Source organism: Vollenhovia emeryi, unplaced genomic scaffold (assembly GCF_000949405.1).
Source record: "Vollenhovia emeryi isolate VEMERY1.0 unplaced genomic scaffold, V.emery_V1.0 DF939167.1, whole genome shotgun sequence".
Classification (NCBI taxonomy): Eukaryota; Metazoa; Arthropoda; class Insecta; order Hymenoptera; family Formicidae; genus Vollenhovia; species Vollenhovia emeryi.
The window spans coordinates 311,351-330,110 of NW_011967199.1; the positions used below are offsets into that span (position 1 = coordinate 311,351).

Sequence of the window (18,760 nt, forward strand, 5' to 3'; positions counted from 1 at the left end):
TCGTATCGGAAGAAATTGACCAATCACAGTTCATTATTCTTCGACCGTAAGGAGAATATGAACTGTGATTGGTCAATTTTTTCCGACACGACTTACGACATCCTATGTAGACCCAGCCTTATAAGCATGAACCATGAAACCTGTAGAGTAGAAACGTATGAGATGTCGACCGATCGAATTCGATCGTGCACGTGATCGCTCCCGGTCCGCAATCTTGCTGGAACCGCGAATATCGGACTCTTAAAAAAAATTAAAAAATACCGGGATAAAGGATAATACAAAAGGAATACAAGTGACATTATTTGGAATTTCAAGGATTGCAATTCAAAGAATTTCCAAAATTTATTTGCAAACGCAAAATTTTAATTCTCATAAGTGACGAATTATCGAGTGTATCTCTCTGAAGAGATGATGCAAATCAAAACTTCAAACGTTTAAAAAAATATTGAAATTACTTTAAATAAAAATCAGATAGAAATCAGATACATGAATGTCAAGAATAATATCGAGTAATATAAATAGTAGTGTATTTTTGAACTTGCGTAAATGCATATCTGTACAATGTTAGCTATCATTATCTAGATATCGCTGTCTGTTATCCACGTGTGTAAAAAGTGCATGGACGACAATTATCTGCTAAATTGCCGGTTGTCTTGCTTATGTTTGCCGACTAGGCGAAAGGTTCTAGCACGCTTCACCTGCCTTGCCGAATTTGGATCGTTCATGTTTTTAAAGTGCCCGTAACCGCCTCCACCGAGCCTCTTTCGTGGTCGTGAAGCCTTGCTGATTCCCACTTCTATCATGCGCAATTGAAAAGTAAGAAAAACGATGTTCAACATTAGATTGACTGAACAGGTTTATGCTGTTGTCAAATTTCTATATACAATTTAAACCATAAAACACTACGCCTTTGGACTAACGCCAATAAAAAAGAATAATCAGAACAGATTGAAGCAATATCAAACTGATTTTAATAAATTCAATATCTATATTTAAAATAAAAAATAATGTAAAAAAATGAATCGCTTCGTTTCTGAGTTATTAAAAGAATTGCTAGTGAGTAAGATTCGAAGACATTACAGTTTTGAAAGAAAATATTGTTGCACTTAATGTTTTAAATTTGTTTTCAAAAGGACTTACTCAAATCTACCGCCGGTGGTACGATAAATCCGAACGATTTGGCAACTTTCGCCAGGTCCAGAGTCTCTACATCGAAAACGTGTTTCAAGTGATGAGAGTCATACGCTCTAACGTAATTCTTATACGCCTCTTTCGCCGACTGATGTAAGAAGTAATTTTTCGAGATCAATTTCTCGAGCTAAAAGAAGAGACGATAGTATTATACAATAGAGATGAAGAGATGTTAAATTGGTAGAATTATTAGTTTCGATTTCTCTATTAAATGACGCATAAATGTCACTCTGCGTCTTTCAAAATTTTTAAGCTTAAATTTATTGAGATCTCAAAGTCTGCGTAGAAAATAATTTGAAAAGAAACAAGCTAAAGGTAAAATTGCAATATATAATTGTATGTCGTTACATACCTGTAATTGTATATCAGCGATTTTATTCCAAGAAAATTCATATTCGTTCACTGGTACGCGAGCTACTTTGAGATAACGAAGAAAGCCAAGTTCCTCCGGTCGCAGTATTAACAAAGCATGACCGCTGCTGCCTTCTCCGCGAGCTGTTCGACCCACGCGATGGATATATTCCTAAAATGATTTTAATCTAAACCGATATTACGAATCCGCGTTCACCAATCAAGCCCACGTTGTTGCACACTGCCATCTTTTATTTTAATGACAATCTGCAAGGAAAAATATCGCATGTACGTTTCAATATTCTCACCTTGGGATCGTCCGGCGGATCAAATTGCACGATCCAATCAACGTCCGGTATGTCTAGACCTCTTGCGGCCACGTCAGTGCAAAGTAAAGTCCCGGAGGAGGCGTTGCAAAATTGATAAAAGGTCGTGGTTCTTTTCGTTTGTTTCTGTTTACCCTGTCGAAGAGAACGCGAGCATTAAAATCGGAGAGAATCTCGTTATCACAAATGGTATAGAAATCCGATGACTTACATGAATACTCATCACCGGTAAATCGATATAGTTCAAGAGCTCGTGATGATATTTAACGGACATGCAGGAGCTGAAGAAAACCATTATCTTCTTCTGCTTGTTCTTCTTTAGGAAGGTGAATAAAAGTAGAAATCTTTTCTCGCTCGGGCACGTTACGTAGCCTTGTTGCAAGCCCTCCACGGTCGCCATTTCCTTGTCGTCGTCGACCCCCACGTATATAGGCTCCTTTTTTAGGGCTAACGTCGTTATCATCGCCACCTTCTGCGTCTGCGTCGCGCTGAAAAGCATGGTCTGCCGGCGCTCTGCAACGATAATTCACACAATAATAGGAGGAAGCGTGTAATTTGATCTAGTGAGATATCACTAACTAGGAAGAATGTTAATGATTTGCTTCAATTCCTCTTCGTAGCCGATGTCCAGAATACGGTCGGCCTCGTCAATAATCAGACACTGGAGATTCTTGTATAAGAAATCAGGCGTGTTCTGCAAGTGATCTAATAGTCGCCCCGGTGTCGCCACGATAATATTGATTCCCTTCTCGAGCTTCTGCGCTTCGGTCTGCCTGCTGGCGCCGCCCATCAGCAGACCGTACGTATGATAATGGTACTTCATCAATTCCTTCAAGACTCCAAAAGTTTGCATAGCTAGTTCTCTCGTGGGGGACATAATGATGCACCCGGTACCTGCAAGTATCTATTTGTTGTATCCCATTCCTGTTGACTTTACATAGTTGCACTTTCAGAATGATCGAAACAGTTTTAACGGGCAACTTTAACAAATTTATTTCTATATTGCTTTAAGAGATAAGAATGAAAGTAAGTCGGAAGGCTTATTAGCCACTTCTAGAGGCGCTTTTATTGATAAAAAGAGAGTTCAAAATACGGGCCATAAAGTTTATCAATAAAAAAAATTTCTTTAGTACTATTCCAATGTTGACTATATAGCCGTTGAAATTGCATACCGTTACGCGGCATAAACTTCAACTTGTAAATCAGTTCAACGGCAGGAATTAGGAATGCCAGAGTCTTGCCGGATCCGGTTTTGGCAGCGCCAACTAAATCTCTGCCTTCCAAAAGAGGAGGAATAGCTTTCGCTTGTATCTCCGTCATATTAGTAAAGCCCATATCCGTTATCGCCTTCAGCGTGTTCTCGCATACTGTCTCGCTTAATACCGAGAAGCTTGTATCGTTTGTCACTTCAAAACCAACAGCTGTGCCGGGTACTAAACAAAAAGTTATACATTGTTAAACGGCGTACAAATATAATTTAACAATTAGAATTATATCAGAAATACATACAATTCTCAGTGACCAAAGGCTTCTCCGAGGATTCCTCAGTGACCGAAGGCTCCTCCGAGAATTCCTTAGTGACCGAAGGCTTCTTTGAGGATTTCTTACTGACCGAAAGTTTCTCCGCGGATTTCTCAGTGGCCAAAGGTGTTACCTGTGCCTCGTCATTTTCTTCGGACGCTTTTAGCTTCCCCTTTTCTAAAAAGAATACACGATTGCTAATAATTATATGTGGCCTGGGGGTCGATTCTGTATCTTACACTATAGTGAAAGTGCTAAAAGCGAGCGGCTCTGTCTCTCTTTAACCGTCCCCTTAGAAAGAGACGAAGCCGCTCAGTTTTAACACTTTCACTATAGTGTAAGCTACAGAATTGACCCCCTGGTCTGCAATGCGCCGTTAGAAGACAGAACTACATGTCGGTCCACTTTCTTTTACCCAGAAAAAAAGGATCAACATATAATTCCGACTTCTAACAACTCATTGTAGACCAGGTCTTAAAGATAACTGTCTCACAGCGAATATTTCCACATAGTTCTCTTTCGAGAAATCTAACCTCAAAGTTGATTCGCTCTTACCGCTCTTACCTCTCTGCTCCTCCCGGTGTTTCAGCACGGTCAATTTTGCTTTCTCCCGTTTCCTAATTTTTCTCATCAACACTTTCTCGGGTACGGACATTTTTCAGGTCAGCAGTGTCTCGTAATTATATTAAAAGTCACAGACCTCGATGAACACCATGCAAACGCACGTGGTGAAAAGCGTTCAGTGTTGAAAAGTGTACATACACAGACGGTACAGTACAGATAAAGCCTAGTACAGACTGCACGCAGCAAGCGGCAAGCGTCGAGCAGCAGCCAATCAACGAAGAGATATTTTCTACGCCACTGCTGACGCTTCCGAAAGATCTCTTCGTTGATTGGCTGCTGCTCGACGCTTGCCGCTTGCTGCGTGCAGTCTGCACTAGGCTTTAAGGTTACGAACCAGTTCAATTCAAGCCACAGTCGCTGGGTGGCGCGTGCACTTTGAATCGCGTCTCGAAGGATAGGCGTGTTTAACGTGACGCAGCTTCAATTTTTAATTGTCCTCGTATCATTTGCGCGAAATCCGCACGCTATGTGAAGCCGCCGAATTGTCGCGAAGCGCCGCGGGACATTCGTTGCTCGAGGCAGAGCCGCACATCTCGAGCGGCGCGAAGAGAGGTTAGGTTTCTCCGCGGACACTTGCGCTGATATAAACATGTCAGACAAGGAGACGAACGATCACGATGTCCAGCAGATATCCGACAGACTTCAGAGTGTCGCGACCATCGAGCCGGCGTGCAACAATGCGCAACCACAGCAGCAGCAGCAGGCGAAGAATTCTCGAAGGAACGGTAATAACGATGCGACGCGTCACGCTGCGGACAGCAAGAAAGCTGGTGGTGCCGTCGCCACCGGCACCGTCGCCACCGCGACCGCCACCACGACCACCGCGGACGATCACGTCCGCGTGAGGAACGTGCCCGAGCTCAATCTACCCGAGAAGATCCTCCTCGTCGTCGACACGGTGAGGGAGCAGCAGTGCACGCCCTTCAAACTCGGCACGGGCGCGACGTATCCGCCGTTGTTCATGATAAAGCGCGTGGTGGAGAGCTTCGTCGGCGCCAAGTCCACCATACAGCCCGGCGTGCACGAGTACGCGCTGATGAGCCTGGGCTCCCGCGGCGCCTCCTGGCTCTGCGACTACACCAGCAACACGAAGACCGTCCTCAACCACTTGGAGAGCGTCGCGGAGGACGTGCCGGACGAGGAGCACAAGACCTACGACCTCGGGCTGCTGTTCGAGGTGATACACGCGCGGGCGGCGACGCCGGCGAGGTGCCAGCCGACGTTCACCTCGCGCGTCATCCTCATCTACGGGCGGTCCAACTCGGTCCCCAAGTTCCACACCGGGCAGAAGTACCTGGAGAATCTCACGGAGAATCCCTACTTCTTCCTGGACGTGCTGTTCGCCCACGAGCCGCCCGGCAACGACAACATGTGCGAGGCGGTGTACGCCGAGATCGCGGCGCTGGACACGACGAGTTTCTCGTACATCTTCGAGGTGGGCAGGAACGCCGCCAAGATACACGACAATATGGCGAAGCTCCTGGCGCATCCCCTGCAGCGGCCGCCGCAGAAGGACGCTTCGTATACATTTTACCTGATGCCAGGCAATCAGGAGGTGCACACCAATGTATAGTGCCGTGTATATTTGTCAGCGGATAAGATATTTTCGTGGTGAGGCGAACGCATTCTCCTTTGGGTCAGATTTACTCTGTTAATGCGGTACAATTCCAAGGCGTTATCACGCTTGCGCTCGTATCAGTAACGTGTTTTAAACCATTTTTTATTTATGTTTACCAGAAAAGATGTAGCGAGAAAGATAGCATATATGATATACATATTGTTGTCAACTTATCATTGAATAAATCATTTTTATATAGATTTATAAAATAGCCTGTCTCCTACGCAAGCAAGTCAAACGCAAATCGACTCTAGGAATCTACGTACGTCTCGTATTGTTTAAGAGGCTAACACGTAATGTTGTGCCTTAAATTTCAATGATGTTGAAGTTAAATACCACTATATTCTATCTTTCTTTTCTTTCGCAATTTTATTTCTATTGACTCGTGTTTAATTGCAGCCTATTACTGTTACTTTTGTATTAAAGCGCTCTATAATTTATACTACGTAATGTTACGTCAACGACTGATTAGGTTTCGAAGCTCCGTCATGTTTTGCTACTAAATGGGCGGAAAGTTTGACTTTTCGGGTGAAAGCGCATCCGCAAATCTCGCAGCGGAACGGCTTAATCCCGAGATGTGTCTGTTGATGCCTGGCTAGATTGGACGACGTCTTGAACCTCCGTTCGCACGTAGTACACGCGTAAGGTTGCTCGCCAGTGTGCTTCCTCCTGTGCTTGTTGAGGTCCCCCGCGTGACTGAACGCCTTTTCACAGAACTCGCACGTTAACTGTCTCTTCCTGACATTTTCCGTATTTACGCGAGCTTCCGAATCGTTGGTACCGGCTTTATTTTCTGCACCGATAGAATCGACGCTTCCCTTGACCTCGGCGTCGGTCACCATGGTTTCCCCAGGTGGAAAATTTGAAATTTCGTTGACGACCCGCGACTTTTCCGTTGTCTCCAAATTATCGGTACTCGGGCGGGTAAATTCTGCTGGAATCTCGATGTGAGTTTCCTTCGAGGTTGTTCCCTCGAGAGGTGAACGCACATCGAGAAGATCCCTTCTGAGAATATCTTCGAGTTTAACAATGCAGGGAGAACAAATTGTGTTGAAAACCTAAATGCAGACAAAGGCAGAGCATTAAATAATTATCCCCTAATGTCTATTAATGCGATATAAAATTTGATATCGTGAACATAAAGTATAAAAGTTTACGCGTAAGATGCGATAAGGTTAAAATAAACGAGCATATAATTTTGTCCGCCGATTTTTCTAAATACTTTGCAAAATATGTTTCAATTAGCGCAACACATTTCTTCATGATTTCTAAAGATAATTACAATGTGATCTAATTTCCAAGTTGTTTTTCAAATGTTACAATAATAAATATATAATTACAATAAATGTTACAAGAGTCGTAATAGCCCAATAAAAATTTCCCTGTTACACAATATATATTTCATCTATTGTAACATTTATTTGTATCCTAAAGGAGATAACAGTCGCTGAACATCTTTTCTATAACAGAGATAATTGATTCTATTCCTTTATATTTATCACTTTGTCTGGCGTCTAAGGCTGCGTTCCGACATCCACTGCCAGTATTGAATATGTATAGTATACGTGACGTAAGTTATAGATTTTTAGTACTGGCGGTGAATAACGGAACGCAGCCTAAATTTATAATTGAACCTCGAGATTACGAACAGTACGCACTTCTGCTATCCAGTATATACATTTTTCTAATTATTATTCGTTTAGACGTGATATAAAAGATTTCGATTCCAAACTCTGAAAGCCGCAAACCGATATTAGGCCTTGTAGATCGGTCGATGTGGCACGACATTCGCTTGCAGTCTATATGCGGTGTAATGTTAGAAGAAACTCTTCTGTCATGTGACAGGCTCCTACTATGAAGTAGCGAGTTTTCGACGTACAATTTCGCAAATCTTTTTACGTAACAATTACACGCGCGACTTAACAATGAATTTTCCACTAAGCAGATCTCACCCCAAGGGTAATAAATTCACGGTGGAACCAACAGACGATGCCCATTAATTTAACAGAAGCCCCGCTATCTCATATTAGAAGCATCTCTTATAATAGGCGACTCTATATGTGCTTACCACAAGTCTCAAATTCAATTTTTGTAGAAGCGCATAAGCCACCTCGTCGCCGCCGAATACCGACACGGTATGTTTCTTGCAGCAGAAGTGGCAGCGTCCTCCAGCATTGCACGACATACTCCCGAATATTATTGTTAACGTATCCTTAAAAGGATACGATGGCAGAAGAAAATACGATAGCAAAAATAGCAGGCTGGCTGTTGTCAATGTGTCCGGATAATGACATAGATTTCGCTAAAACGGATGATACTGTGCGATTGTGGCGTGGTGGAGCTACGGGATTGCGGGGAATACCCGACTGGTGTGTCCGGACAAGTCTCCGGTAAATGCGTACAACAGATACAGACGCACGTTACACATATCGCATTGTATATACGTTTGCGGAGACACAGTGCAGAAGAGATAAAACACACAATAACCGCAATGAGAAGCTTTGCAGGTATCCTAAGTGAATAGTAATTGTATCATGACTTGATCTCGCGTGAGAATTTATTTCAAGATATTGTTCGGAATCGTTTGCGTACTCGAGATCGCGTGATAAGCGCGATCGATTCTCAAATTCGGGTGAATGGATTTCTGTGCACATGTTTACATATATTACAGCTACGACTGCAAATACATTTTGCAAGTATTCGTATAAATATTACAAAATATGCCATAAGTGACAACTTGATCTCTTTTTTTCTTAAATTAAAGTGTCAGTAAATTTTTAATCAAGTAAACGATTTTTCGTGAAGTGAGCTTCAAGGATGTCCTATATTTAAGATAATGATACAAATTTCTTAGTAAAAGTACACATACACATATCTAAAGTAAAGAAACACTCATACAGCAGATAACGCGCTTATGAATCTATTGATTAGAGTAAATGCAATATGTACAATATGGTTGTAATTGCAGTAATGTATGTGTCAAGATGGTCCTGTTTTTTTTTATTGGATTATATTTTAATAACAGATTCTTTGGTCTATTAATGTAGAAGTTTGATCAACTTCTCTTCAAAGAAAGTGCACAGCGGCATCAACATTATACATATATTTTTATAAGTAGAGTTTCTAATTCTGTTAAAAAAAATCATCTAGCTAAAGCTAATTTCGGTATCTATTTCTTCCCTCTAAAGCTTAGTTCGCAAGTTCTTTCCTGAATCGAATGTTGTATTATTGTCGCCCGACATTTTCCTCGCCAAGGCTGCATCGATTCCGTTATGCAAGTAAAATCGATTCGTCATTGAAATTAATAAAAGTTAAATTAAAACACTGCGTATACATTATCGGATAGCGTAGCTGGCAATCTCGCCGTTATAGCATAATTGTAATCTATTTTTATATCACAGAAATGTAAGTCACTCATTAACGCTCGCTCGCTCGTCGGAGATAAATACGCAATATGATCGTAAAGTATATTTAAAAAATGTCTACTGTCTGAGGTTGGTTTCGCATGGTTCTGCCTATCACCACACTGAAAAAATTTCTGGTTGAATATGGACGAATCAGATAATTCCTTTAGGATTTACCAGAATTCCTGTAATCCTACAGAAATTCTGGTAAATCCTAAAGGAATTCTGGTAAATCCTAAAGGAATTCTGGTAAATCCTAAAGGAATTATCTGATTCGTCCGTATTCAACCAGAAATTTTTTTCAGTGCAGCGATCATGAAACGTGGACGAATGCTTCCTATAAATATTAATACTTCGTAATATTCAGCTACGACTAAACGCTCGTCTATTAACTTATTGGCACGCGACTACTTCCATTTATGATCATGTTTTTACGCATATCGCGTGCAACGATTGTCACATATTTGTTTAAAATAAGGCGAAAGAGAAGAAAACGCCCGCCGGTAAATTTGTAATCACGTCAAAGTAGATCTGCTGTAAAGCTTTTCCATAACGTGACCTCAGGGCTATTTACGTAGACGCATGTCTTAAAACGTGCGCGCACGGATCGCAGAACTCAAAAGGCAAGCGATAAAAAGCAGCAGCGTTACACTCGAACTGGACGCCGAGGATGTCGATATCCTCAAGAGTTCCTCAAAATACACCGTATATACAGCGAATTGCTTTATCATGCCAGCGAGACGCTCGCTGTTCCTCGATTGCTTTTTTTCGGTTGTGTTCGTCGAAATTTTCATGGTCTCCGACCTGTCCTCATTCTCACCATCCGTCGATTGCCAGTCACCGCATTTAGGAAAATTATCAGGAACAGGCGGCATCTCGTCGTCCTCGCCCACCTTGAAGACCAGCGACATTCCTATCTCCGCGTGAAACTCGATGTGGCAGTGGAACAGCCAGTATCCTGGAGAATATCGATCAGTTCGATTATTTTTCGGTCCACTTGACGCCGGTATCGATGCCTTGCCCTTTTCATTTTTTTACTACTTCATAATGAATGTTACGTATGAATGCTGTAAAGTCCTACCTGGATTATCGGCATGAAATCGTACAATAGTGTAACCACCGTCGGGCACGGTTACCGTATCCTTCAGAGGTGCCCGTTTGAGCTTTCTGTGTATCAAACCTTGCCGATCTAGTTCTCTTACTTTAGCGGCGGTAATGTTACGTCCTACCCTCTCCATAGCCACCACGCGGAACTGATAGCCGTGAAGGTGAAACGGATGATTTGCGTCGTACGTAAAACCTGGCAAGGATCATTACGGACTTAGACGGAGTTTAAATAATTAGAGATACGAATGAGGTGCTTATTGTCTGCCAACCTTCATCAACCAGAACCAGTTCCACTACGCTGTTGGTTTTAACCTGAAGCACGTGCGTGCAAGCGCAATATTCCTTCTCGCATCCCTTAACCGTGCTGGAATTGCAAAACTGATCCGGCTCAATAAGGTGTCTTCCGGGTAGGAGTGGAAACGACGGTAGCTTAAATGTTATGTGGTTCAATTGCGGCGTGTACACTTGGTGTTTCACTAAAATTTCACGATCGAAACGTTTTATGAAACGACAAACAACGTGTACAGCGAAAAAAAAGAGTAATTTAGTGACATACTTAGTGAAATATTTTCCAACAATTAAACTTGTTAAAAGATGCTTTATCACATTTATGTAATAGACATTGAAAATTATCTTTCTTTTATTTTTTTAAACATTTGAATATACGTACCTTGATGGAAGCCATACAAATCCTTGCGGTGAATGTATGGATTGTCCTTCCCGTAAAAATCGTAGGATATGTAAAATTGATAATCAGGTTCTCTAGTGTTCGAAACGTCATCGTTGTCCATCGCATTTAACAGTGGCATGCTGATGCTGTTATTCGCTTCAGTTCCTTCGTTCAGAGCGTTCACTTGCTGAAATTGGTTGTTTTTTTAATTAAAATCTAATTTCTCAGAAGCTTTAAGAGATATTGTAAGGAATGAAATATCAGTACCAGTCCATAGGAGTCATTTCTTGTGCGGTTGTATGAAACTTCTACCAGCGGTTCCTCCTCGGGCGCGCCCTCGTATCGCAATATTGCGACTTGATAGGCGCTCAAAAATCTCTCGTCGCAATCCATCAGTCCTCGAAATCTCATCCAGTAATTGTCCACCGGTTGGTCCATCTCAATTATAAAATCGAACCTTTCGCCAGCGTAACTCACCAACGATTCAGCTGCAATCGTTACGTAACAATGTATATAAAAAAACTGACACTTTTCATAAACGATTCTGTTAGTAAGTAGCGGCATAAAGGTGAAATCGTACCTTGTACCGGGTCAATATCACGTCCGTCCGAACTGACTACGTATAAAGTATGGTTGTCGACAGAAACTTCTATAGGACAATTCAGGAACTCCGCATTTATAAGCCTGAATCTGTATCGAAAACTCTGCAAGCAAACGAAGAGTAAAAATCCGATTCTGATTAAACAAAAATATAGCTATTCTATTTAAAATAAAGTTACACTGACTACGCGTGTATTTTGAACAACGTTGAAAATATTTCAGATGATTTTACAAAATAAAATACCTCTTTTTTTTAATTTGTCTTTAACGACAATACTTTATCTTTTTCTTATATAAATATACATTTGACAAAACTAACGATGTTTGAGAGCGTTACAAGTAATAATTTTTAATCTTCATTCTAAAATCGGAGACCAATTCGAAATAGACCTGAATAGGCACAGTGGGAATCATCTTGCGGGCACCTGTCAACCTTTGATGTTACGAATACTTTCTCCTCGAAAACTTACCGGTTTCACGACGAACGTCGTGATAGGCATATCGGCCAGCGTCTCATTTTCATTCTTAATGGCGATGAAACGGCCCAGGCCGTTTACGAGTAAGTTCGGCGCTTTGTTATTACCGTCTCCGTGATAGTGCGCTAGGAACTTGGTGAGACCCAGCTCGTGAATCCAATCGGCGACTACTAACGTAAACTCATCGTAGTCATACAGATCCCTGTGCCAGTCCATTTTAGGGGGTACACGAACGATTAATGGGCCGAACACGCCGTCACCTCTCTGAAATCCTGCAAAGATGTGCAATATAAAATACTATAAACGACCGGACTCCAGGAAACGAGTCATTCGCCATAACATTTACGGCTGTCAATAAATTATGAAGGAACGTTACGGAGGAATATTATGAGGGAATATAATCAGCCGGGCTCAGGTAATATTTTCCGCAATTTTATGATAAATTATTTCGACGCTAACCCAGTGAGAAATGATTCGTCGAACGACGAGTCATATCTCGCTGGGAACACCCTGTCACGGCTCACAGCCTTCTTGTTCCTTCGAATTTGTGTCTAACACAGCTGAGCCTTACGCATATTAATAAATTATGATAGATTAAGGGAATTCGTTGAGACAATTGCAATTTTCTCCCAAACTTTCCGCAGGTAATGTCAGGTGCGAGTATTTGGAGCGGATCTAGCGTACCTAAATGAGAGTGCCAGAAGTGCGTGCCGGCTTCAGTGGCGATGTAATTGTATCGGAAGCTCATTCCAGGATGGATAGGACACTGCGACACGTAGGGTACACCGTCCATGTACGGTGTGTTAAAATGATGCTGACCGTGCCAGTGCATCGTCGTGCTCTCCGCGTGCAATAAGTTGATCATATCAACTAGTATCCTGTCGCCTTGGCACACCTGAAATTAAAGTAAATCCCCTGAAAACGTTCTCATCGCGCTCGATTTGCGGTCTGGCTCGCGGCGGCCGCTTATCAATCGCAGATCTCGCTGAAATGAGATCGCAGACCGGACATCGTTATCGGCGATCACCTGTCGCCTGTAATTAAAACGAAGCGATACCCGCGTGACTGAATTACGGTATATGTATTCCCGGACACCGCGAACAATTCTACATGCGTATCTAATAACAATGATGGAGCTGCAAGCGAAATCTGGAGGTAGGAAACGAACGGATGCGTGTCCGCGTGAACAAACAAAATAATCGTCGCGCGGATAATTCCTTGGAGTACTCGTTAAACAATCATCGCAAGATCTCAAAGCGTATTTAAATTGTAGGAAATAGAATCTTTGCAATGTGAATCCCACCGCGCTACTCTCGTGATATCATTGCATAATGAGGAGGCATTGGCGAGCGGCAATTAGGCTCTGCGAAAGATTGCGGAGGCGGTGAGTCATGAACTAAAAAAATCTTGCCGTCTAAGAAACTACTAATTAGCCGTCTAAAAAAATACCTATTAGATAGAATAAAAACTTGCACGTGGATCATTTTCAAAAGATTTCCCTTTACACTCGCGAAACTTAAAAAATGCAAAGGATCGAAAAAGAGATAATAAGCGGATATGCAATGAGGCTTGTAGCAACCTTTCCCTTCCAATTTAATGAGATCATTCAAATTCGCCCATGTCTATTCACCTCCTGTTAACACCTCGCAAACTTGTAAAGAAAAAAAAAGACTCTCTTCCCGCTGAATAAAACTGATACGAACTGATATCGAAGTAAAGGAAGCAGAGACACGAGAAAAAAATTTAACAACTACGGAATTAATTTTTTCAATATCACTCGCCTCGATCGACGGACCTGGCATTTGCCGATTCACAACCATGAGCGATCGCTTTATGCCATCAGCTGGGACGCAATGAGACCGAAAGCAGTCTGTAATATTGAAGGGGCAGTTGTAACAGGCCTTGCTCATTGTGTAATAAGCCTCCAGTTTGAAGGTGTAGTAGCAGTCCAGAGGCGCCGCATCATCCTTACATGTACGCCGACACGCGTGGCCCTTCCAGTCGACGACGTCGGCGATTTTCGGATCGATCGGCGATAGACCGAAGTCATTGTACGCCGTTATTATTGTTTCTAAAATCCGACAAAAAAATGCCGATTAAAATAAAACCTGCTCTTATTTCAATCTGAACGTATTCCTACACTGAAAAAAAAATCTGGTAGATTCAACCAGTCGTCTGTTAGAAAATGGACGAATCAGAATTCCCTTTAGGATTTACCAGAATTTCTTTAGGATTTACCAGAATTCCTTTAGGATTTACCATGAAAGATATTTCATAACCAGAAGTTTGGTAGACTTTACTACAAATCTGGTAAATCCTAAAGGGAATTCTGGTTCGTCCATTTTCTACCAGAATTTTGTTTTCAGTGTAGGTAAGATACGCATACATAAAAATCGAGGGGTAAACCCTTAGTGGGCATTGGTGTACAAGATTTTAGTCAGCGGTTTCCCCCTCGTAGAGAACTATGACTCGAGCATATATGGAAATACAATAACAGTGAAAACGTCGCAAGGCCAGTGCGAAATTAATATTAATCGTGAAAAGTATCGCTCACCCGATCGACTGTTATAAACAACCAGCTGGAGCAGAAAAAGTAACACGTTCCAGATTAGCATATTCGATCTGTAAGAAAGAAAACCTGATTCAGAAAGACCCGGTATGTGTAACGAACAAATCTCATTACATGTAGCGTTTTACGAAATCTGAGATTGCAGAGATAATACTTCAAGGCAGAGATAATAACTCGACGAAAATAGCCGAATAGATTTAAAAGATATGCATCCGTGTCTTACGTAATAAATATGAAAACGGCTTGTAAAACTAAAATTTGCTTCTCTTAAAGCATTGTAGTAGTGTATTTTACATGTAACAAAATAGTGTTGACCATTTTTTTTCATTTATATAAAGTTATTCATCTCTTGCCTTTACAATCTTTAACTGTACAAATAATTGCTCCTATTCCATGACGTTATATCTTATCTTTTATGGAGATACAATCACAGATATTTCACAAACAATTTTTAGAAGTGGAAAATTATCGAAAAGAGTCCAGGTTATTTTTTTTTTACTGATAATGAGAGTTCAGCTTGAACTGTCGAGTCTCACTGAGACTTTGCAATTTCTTACGACAAAGTAATGATAATGGTAAGATAATACGCGTATAGAATGTCCCACTTCTGGCGCATTTTAATGACCGATTGGTCAACGTGCGACGAGATTTTTCTTCGAACAAAATGGCAATGGATTTTTAACTATGAAAGTGATCTAAAATTGGATTTTTCGTTAAGATAATATCATAAAATCTGTTTTGGTTTTTAACACCGTTCGAACTTGATACATCCGTATTTTCTTATTTTATTAATAGGTAGATATTTTAATATATAAAATTGGACACACGCTATATAATGATTTTCTACGTTCATAAAAACCTTCTGCAGGAGATGTGTCTCGTTTAATCGCCATGGACGCGTGTAAAACAGCGTTTAACGTCTCAAGTGAGAAATTGCCGATATTGGTAATGTCGAAATTTCTAACGCATCTTACAACACAATATATGTGTCGTAGTACATAAATTTAGCACACCTTGACGCAACGTACCTGCATCGTTGCGGCACAAGATGCAGCTGTTATTCGCAATTATGTTAATAAACATTGTTTCGCTATTGCAAAAATTAGCTTCATTGTTTCGAGCGACTTTATCGCAATGTTTTTCGTCTTTCCTTGATAATGAAAGCAACTTTAAATATCAAGACAATTGTCGGGACCATAAATAGAATATCGTTGGATTCATAAATAAATTCGTAGAACGTTGATTATTATTAATTATTAAAATACGGACTGTCCATTTTACTTATCAATCTATGATCTTTCATATAAAATATCAAATATGTCAAGTCACACACATAACTCTGACATATATGTAACTGCTAACTTTTAGAATGTATTTAATATAATGTATAAATCTCCAGAAAGATTTTAAATAATAATAATTATTAAATTAATAATGAAAAATAATTTTTAATGGAACTGCTCTGTCTACCAGTAAAAGTTCAAAGCGGAATACTGAAGATTAAAATATTACTACTGGTTAAAACAGAAACAAGTATCGATTAAATTTTCTAATACATTTCTATTGTTTATTTTATTATTTAGATATTACAGATAGCTAATTTGCATATTATTGATACATTTGAAGATATTCTTCCAACAATAAATATTGAACAACTGTATACGTTTAAAGTCACGATTGTGCGAAATTAAAGCTCGAGATGTGTGCAAGTGAATGTTCTCAAATATATCGCAACGCACGTGATATTGGCGAAATAACAGAACGTATGAAAATTCTTTTGCATGCTAACAGAACAGTTAAATTACATTTAACTTTTCCGTTGCGACATGTGTTCTTCGGATTTCTATAGCGGAGATCGTTAGAGACATCCAAGAATTTCAAGGGTATTTAAGCAAGCGGAATCCTACATCATACTTAAGGTAATAATCGAGAGTGTAAGGCTAATATTACATTTGTCGAACGACAAATTTTTTTAAGTGTGTTGATTGTAAAATTCTCGAGTATCTAGAAAGTTTCTATTTAACAGCCAATCAACCCGCTTGAAAAGTTTGTCGTACGACAAATATAATATTGGCCTTAGTCAGGCATTATCGAAATAATGTAAAAAAATATTGTAAAGATTTGACATAAAATATTCAATATCGTCATTGTAACAGAGAAGTAGAGTAGGCCTTTAGATACTTCTCGAAAGAAGATACGCTGTTAGTTGAGAATTATTTCATTTCGTTAAGTGAACATTCGGACTTTTGTAAGAGCGACTGTCTTGGGCGACGACACCGTGCGAATTGATAAAATAACTGATAGAAGCTCTGTCTAAAAATATAACGTCACAAATAACAGATAGCGCTAAATACAAACGAAACACCGCGCGTATGTTATGGTAAACGAATGATAGCGCTTCGTTGAAGCGACAATTCCATACAGTCACATGGCTATCGGTAAACCTATCGCTATACATATATAATTAAAACATAATTTGTAAGAAAGATCTAGATATACGTCGACATCCTTCAAACACGACTCTTTAAATTGATGGGGTGCGTTTCGACGAGCAGTGCGATTTTTTACGATACTGTGCTTCCGATTCATTTTTCTCGAGAGCGAGAAAAATGCAGATCAACGCGACTTACCGTATTGCGTTAAATTAATGATTCAAGACACCGAGGGTCAAGCAGAAACTGACGAACACTAACGCGCAGAAATAAATAATCCGCACTATGCGGCTGAACACGCGACGCGCGTAGTCGGGCGTTCAACTCTCCTGATCACGACCGAGATTCGGACTGCCACGCGCGCACATCTGCATCGAACGGAAGCCGCGTCTCTTCTCCCGTCTTTGTGACAGAAGAAGACACGACACACTGCCGGACCAACGTTTCACGTGGAGGACGCTTTACGGAGGACTGGACCGGCGTGGCAACCGGTCGCTCCTCTATATGATAGCAGGAGGCTTCTCTCCTCTTCTGTGGAGGTCGTGCGTACCCCACGAGAGGGGCTTCTTGCCTTGCGTATGGTCAGGCACAATGTAGACGTACGTACGATTACGGTGGCACGAAATAGAGGGTATTCACAGATGCCTTCTCGTTCGTAGTTCTCGGGTCCCCCCGTCTGAGCTCGTCGCTCAAGTTCAAATCCAATAACCGCGTGCCCCCCAGTTTTCCCCGAAAGTGAATTCGTCAGTGGACTTTCCCTTCGTTATCCGAGACTCGTTGCTCAGCCTGCACGTGTTTACAATAGGTAGACACCGCATGCGTGGAGCATGCGTATAAAATGATGACGGTGTATCCCCGATATCTGTATCTCCTTTTAAGAAGATTAACATGTTTTTGACGTCAACTGACTGAAAAAAGAAGCTTCCGGCGAACTACAGATGAGAGAACAGATTTTTTTCAGTTATGTTTTTGCACAAACTTTACTTGAATGGAACTGTAATTTGCATCTTAATTGCACGAAGATACGTGTACCCACGCGGCAAAATATATCTGAGACTTAACGTATCAGATATCATTTCATATTTGAGATATCTTGTAGATAATGTATCCTGAATACTTTAAAGATATCATATTTCTGATATTTTTTACAAAATTATCGTTAATATTTTTATTATTTTTTGTTTCTAAATAAGTGTTTACTATTTAAATTTTCCTCAAAATAAGTTTTGTAAATTTATCTAGTCAAAAAAGAAAATATAGTACGATGAAAAATAAAAAAGATAAATATGAGTTTACAGTAATAGTATAAAAAGTAAATACTGATTTGTGGAGGTCGTGTTTCTTAATAATTTATGCCGAAACTGATAACGAACAAATATATTTTCTTTAACACATTGCCTATTCTGTAATATGTAATATCCGATTTCACTAAAATATAAATATCTATTATTTGATATAAAATCAAATATCATATTTCAGATGAAATAATCGTAACTTTTTAGAATCTAGAAGACATCTCTTAGATATCCAAGCGATATCTGAATAGGTTTTCGTATCAGATATGTAATATTTATTATCATAACAGGGGACTTTTCTCAATAAATACAGGGTGATTCAAAATAGGTATAGTGTCCCTGAAATGTCGTATTCCTGATTAAATTCTAAAACGATTTTTCTCTTACTAAAATGTTCTCCGAAGCTTAGTTTTTGAATTATTCAAAGAAATAGTCAGCGAATAACTGGCCGAGTACAAGAGGCAGACAGGAGCGGCGCACCGCCGCGGCGCCCGGCGGCTCACGCGGGGCGGTCAGCTGAGCGATCAGCTGTAGCGTTGCACACGCACATCTCTCTCTCTCTCTCTCTCTCTCTCT

At 40.5% G+C, this 18,760-nt stretch overlaps 4 protein-coding genes across 8 annotated transcripts in view; 1 reads left to right on the forward strand and 3 right to left on the reverse strand.

Moving 5' to 3' along the window:
• Nucleotides 1-341: 341 nt before the first annotated feature.
• On the reverse strand, nucleotides 342-4,149 carry LOC105564204 (probable ATP-dependent RNA helicase pitchoune). Of its 3 annotated transcripts, none has more exons than XM_012016421.1 (9): nucleotides 3,954-4,146; nucleotides 3,378-3,566; nucleotides 3,041-3,301; nucleotides 2,448-2,762; nucleotides 2,080-2,381; nucleotides 1,851-2,003; nucleotides 1,544-1,714; nucleotides 1,141-1,318; nucleotides 342-796 (listed from the first exon to the last, which is right to left on the reverse strand). In XM_012016421.1, the coding sequence occupies exons 1-9, from the start codon at nucleotides 4,042-4,044 to the stop codon at nucleotides 630-632; spliced, it is 1,827 nt and encodes a 608-aa protein (XP_011871811.1). In that variant the 5' UTR covers nucleotides 4,045-4,146; the 3' UTR covers nucleotides 342-629. The 3 variants fall into 3 exon arrangements, with proteins under 3 accessions (XP_011871811.1, XP_011871810.1, XP_011871812.1); XM_012016420.1 differs by having other exon boundaries at nucleotides 3,945-4,146; XM_012016422.1 differs by lacking the exon at nucleotides 342-796 and having other exon boundaries at nucleotides 1,236-1,318; nucleotides 1,544-1,730; nucleotides 3,945-4,149.
• A 210-nt stretch (nucleotides 4,150-4,359) lies between these two features.
• LOC105564205 (BRISC and BRCA1-A complex member 1-like) lies at nucleotides 4,360-5,831 on the forward strand. The gene has a single exon (XM_012016424.1). It carries the CDS (start codon nucleotides 4,603-4,605, stop codon nucleotides 5,584-5,586), a length of 984 nt encoding a protein of 327 aa, XP_011871814.1. The 5' UTR covers nucleotides 4,360-4,602; the 3' UTR covers nucleotides 5,587-5,831.
• A 98-nt stretch (nucleotides 5,832-5,929) lies between these two features.
• Nucleotides 5,930-7,564, reverse strand: LOC105564206 (zinc finger protein 809-like). The gene has a single exon (XM_012016425.1). It carries the CDS (start codon nucleotides 6,471-6,473, stop codon nucleotides 6,084-6,086), a length of 390 nt encoding a protein of 129 aa, XP_011871815.1. The 5' UTR covers nucleotides 6,474-7,564; the 3' UTR covers nucleotides 5,930-6,083.
• An 860-nt stretch (nucleotides 7,565-8,424) lies between these two features.
• LOC105564207 (laccase-1) overlaps nucleotides 8,425-18,760 on the reverse strand; it is a 13,933-nt gene continuing 3,597 nt past the window's right edge. Inside the window, exons 1-12 of one of the 3 annotated variants that reach the window (XM_012016426.1) lie at nucleotides 17,088-18,024; nucleotides 14,443-14,510; nucleotides 13,670-13,959; nucleotides 12,573-12,783; nucleotides 11,883-12,160; nucleotides 11,393-11,516; nucleotides 11,080-11,300; nucleotides 10,813-10,999; nucleotides 10,412-10,618; nucleotides 10,117-10,335; nucleotides 9,840-9,993; nucleotides 8,425-9,157 (exon numbers count right to left, since the gene is read on the reverse strand). In XM_012016426.1, coding sequence (XP_011871816.1) covers nucleotides 9,103-9,157; nucleotides 9,840-9,993; nucleotides 10,117-10,335; nucleotides 10,412-10,618; nucleotides 10,813-10,999; nucleotides 11,080-11,300; nucleotides 11,393-11,516; nucleotides 11,883-12,160; nucleotides 12,573-12,783; nucleotides 13,670-13,959; nucleotides 14,443-14,503 — 2,007 coding nt within the window. In that variant the 5' untranslated portion in view covers nucleotides 14,504-14,510; nucleotides 17,088-18,024 and the 3' untranslated portion in view covers nucleotides 8,425-9,102. Of the gene's footprint in view, nucleotides 9,158-9,324; nucleotides 9,994-10,116; nucleotides 10,336-10,411; nucleotides 10,619-10,812; nucleotides 11,000-11,079; nucleotides 11,301-11,392; nucleotides 11,517-11,882; nucleotides 12,161-12,572; nucleotides 12,784-13,669; nucleotides 13,960-14,442; nucleotides 14,511-17,087; nucleotides 18,026-18,760 lie in introns of those variants that run through there. The other 2 variants (XR_001009099.1, XR_001009100.1) reach the window with 2 other exon arrangements.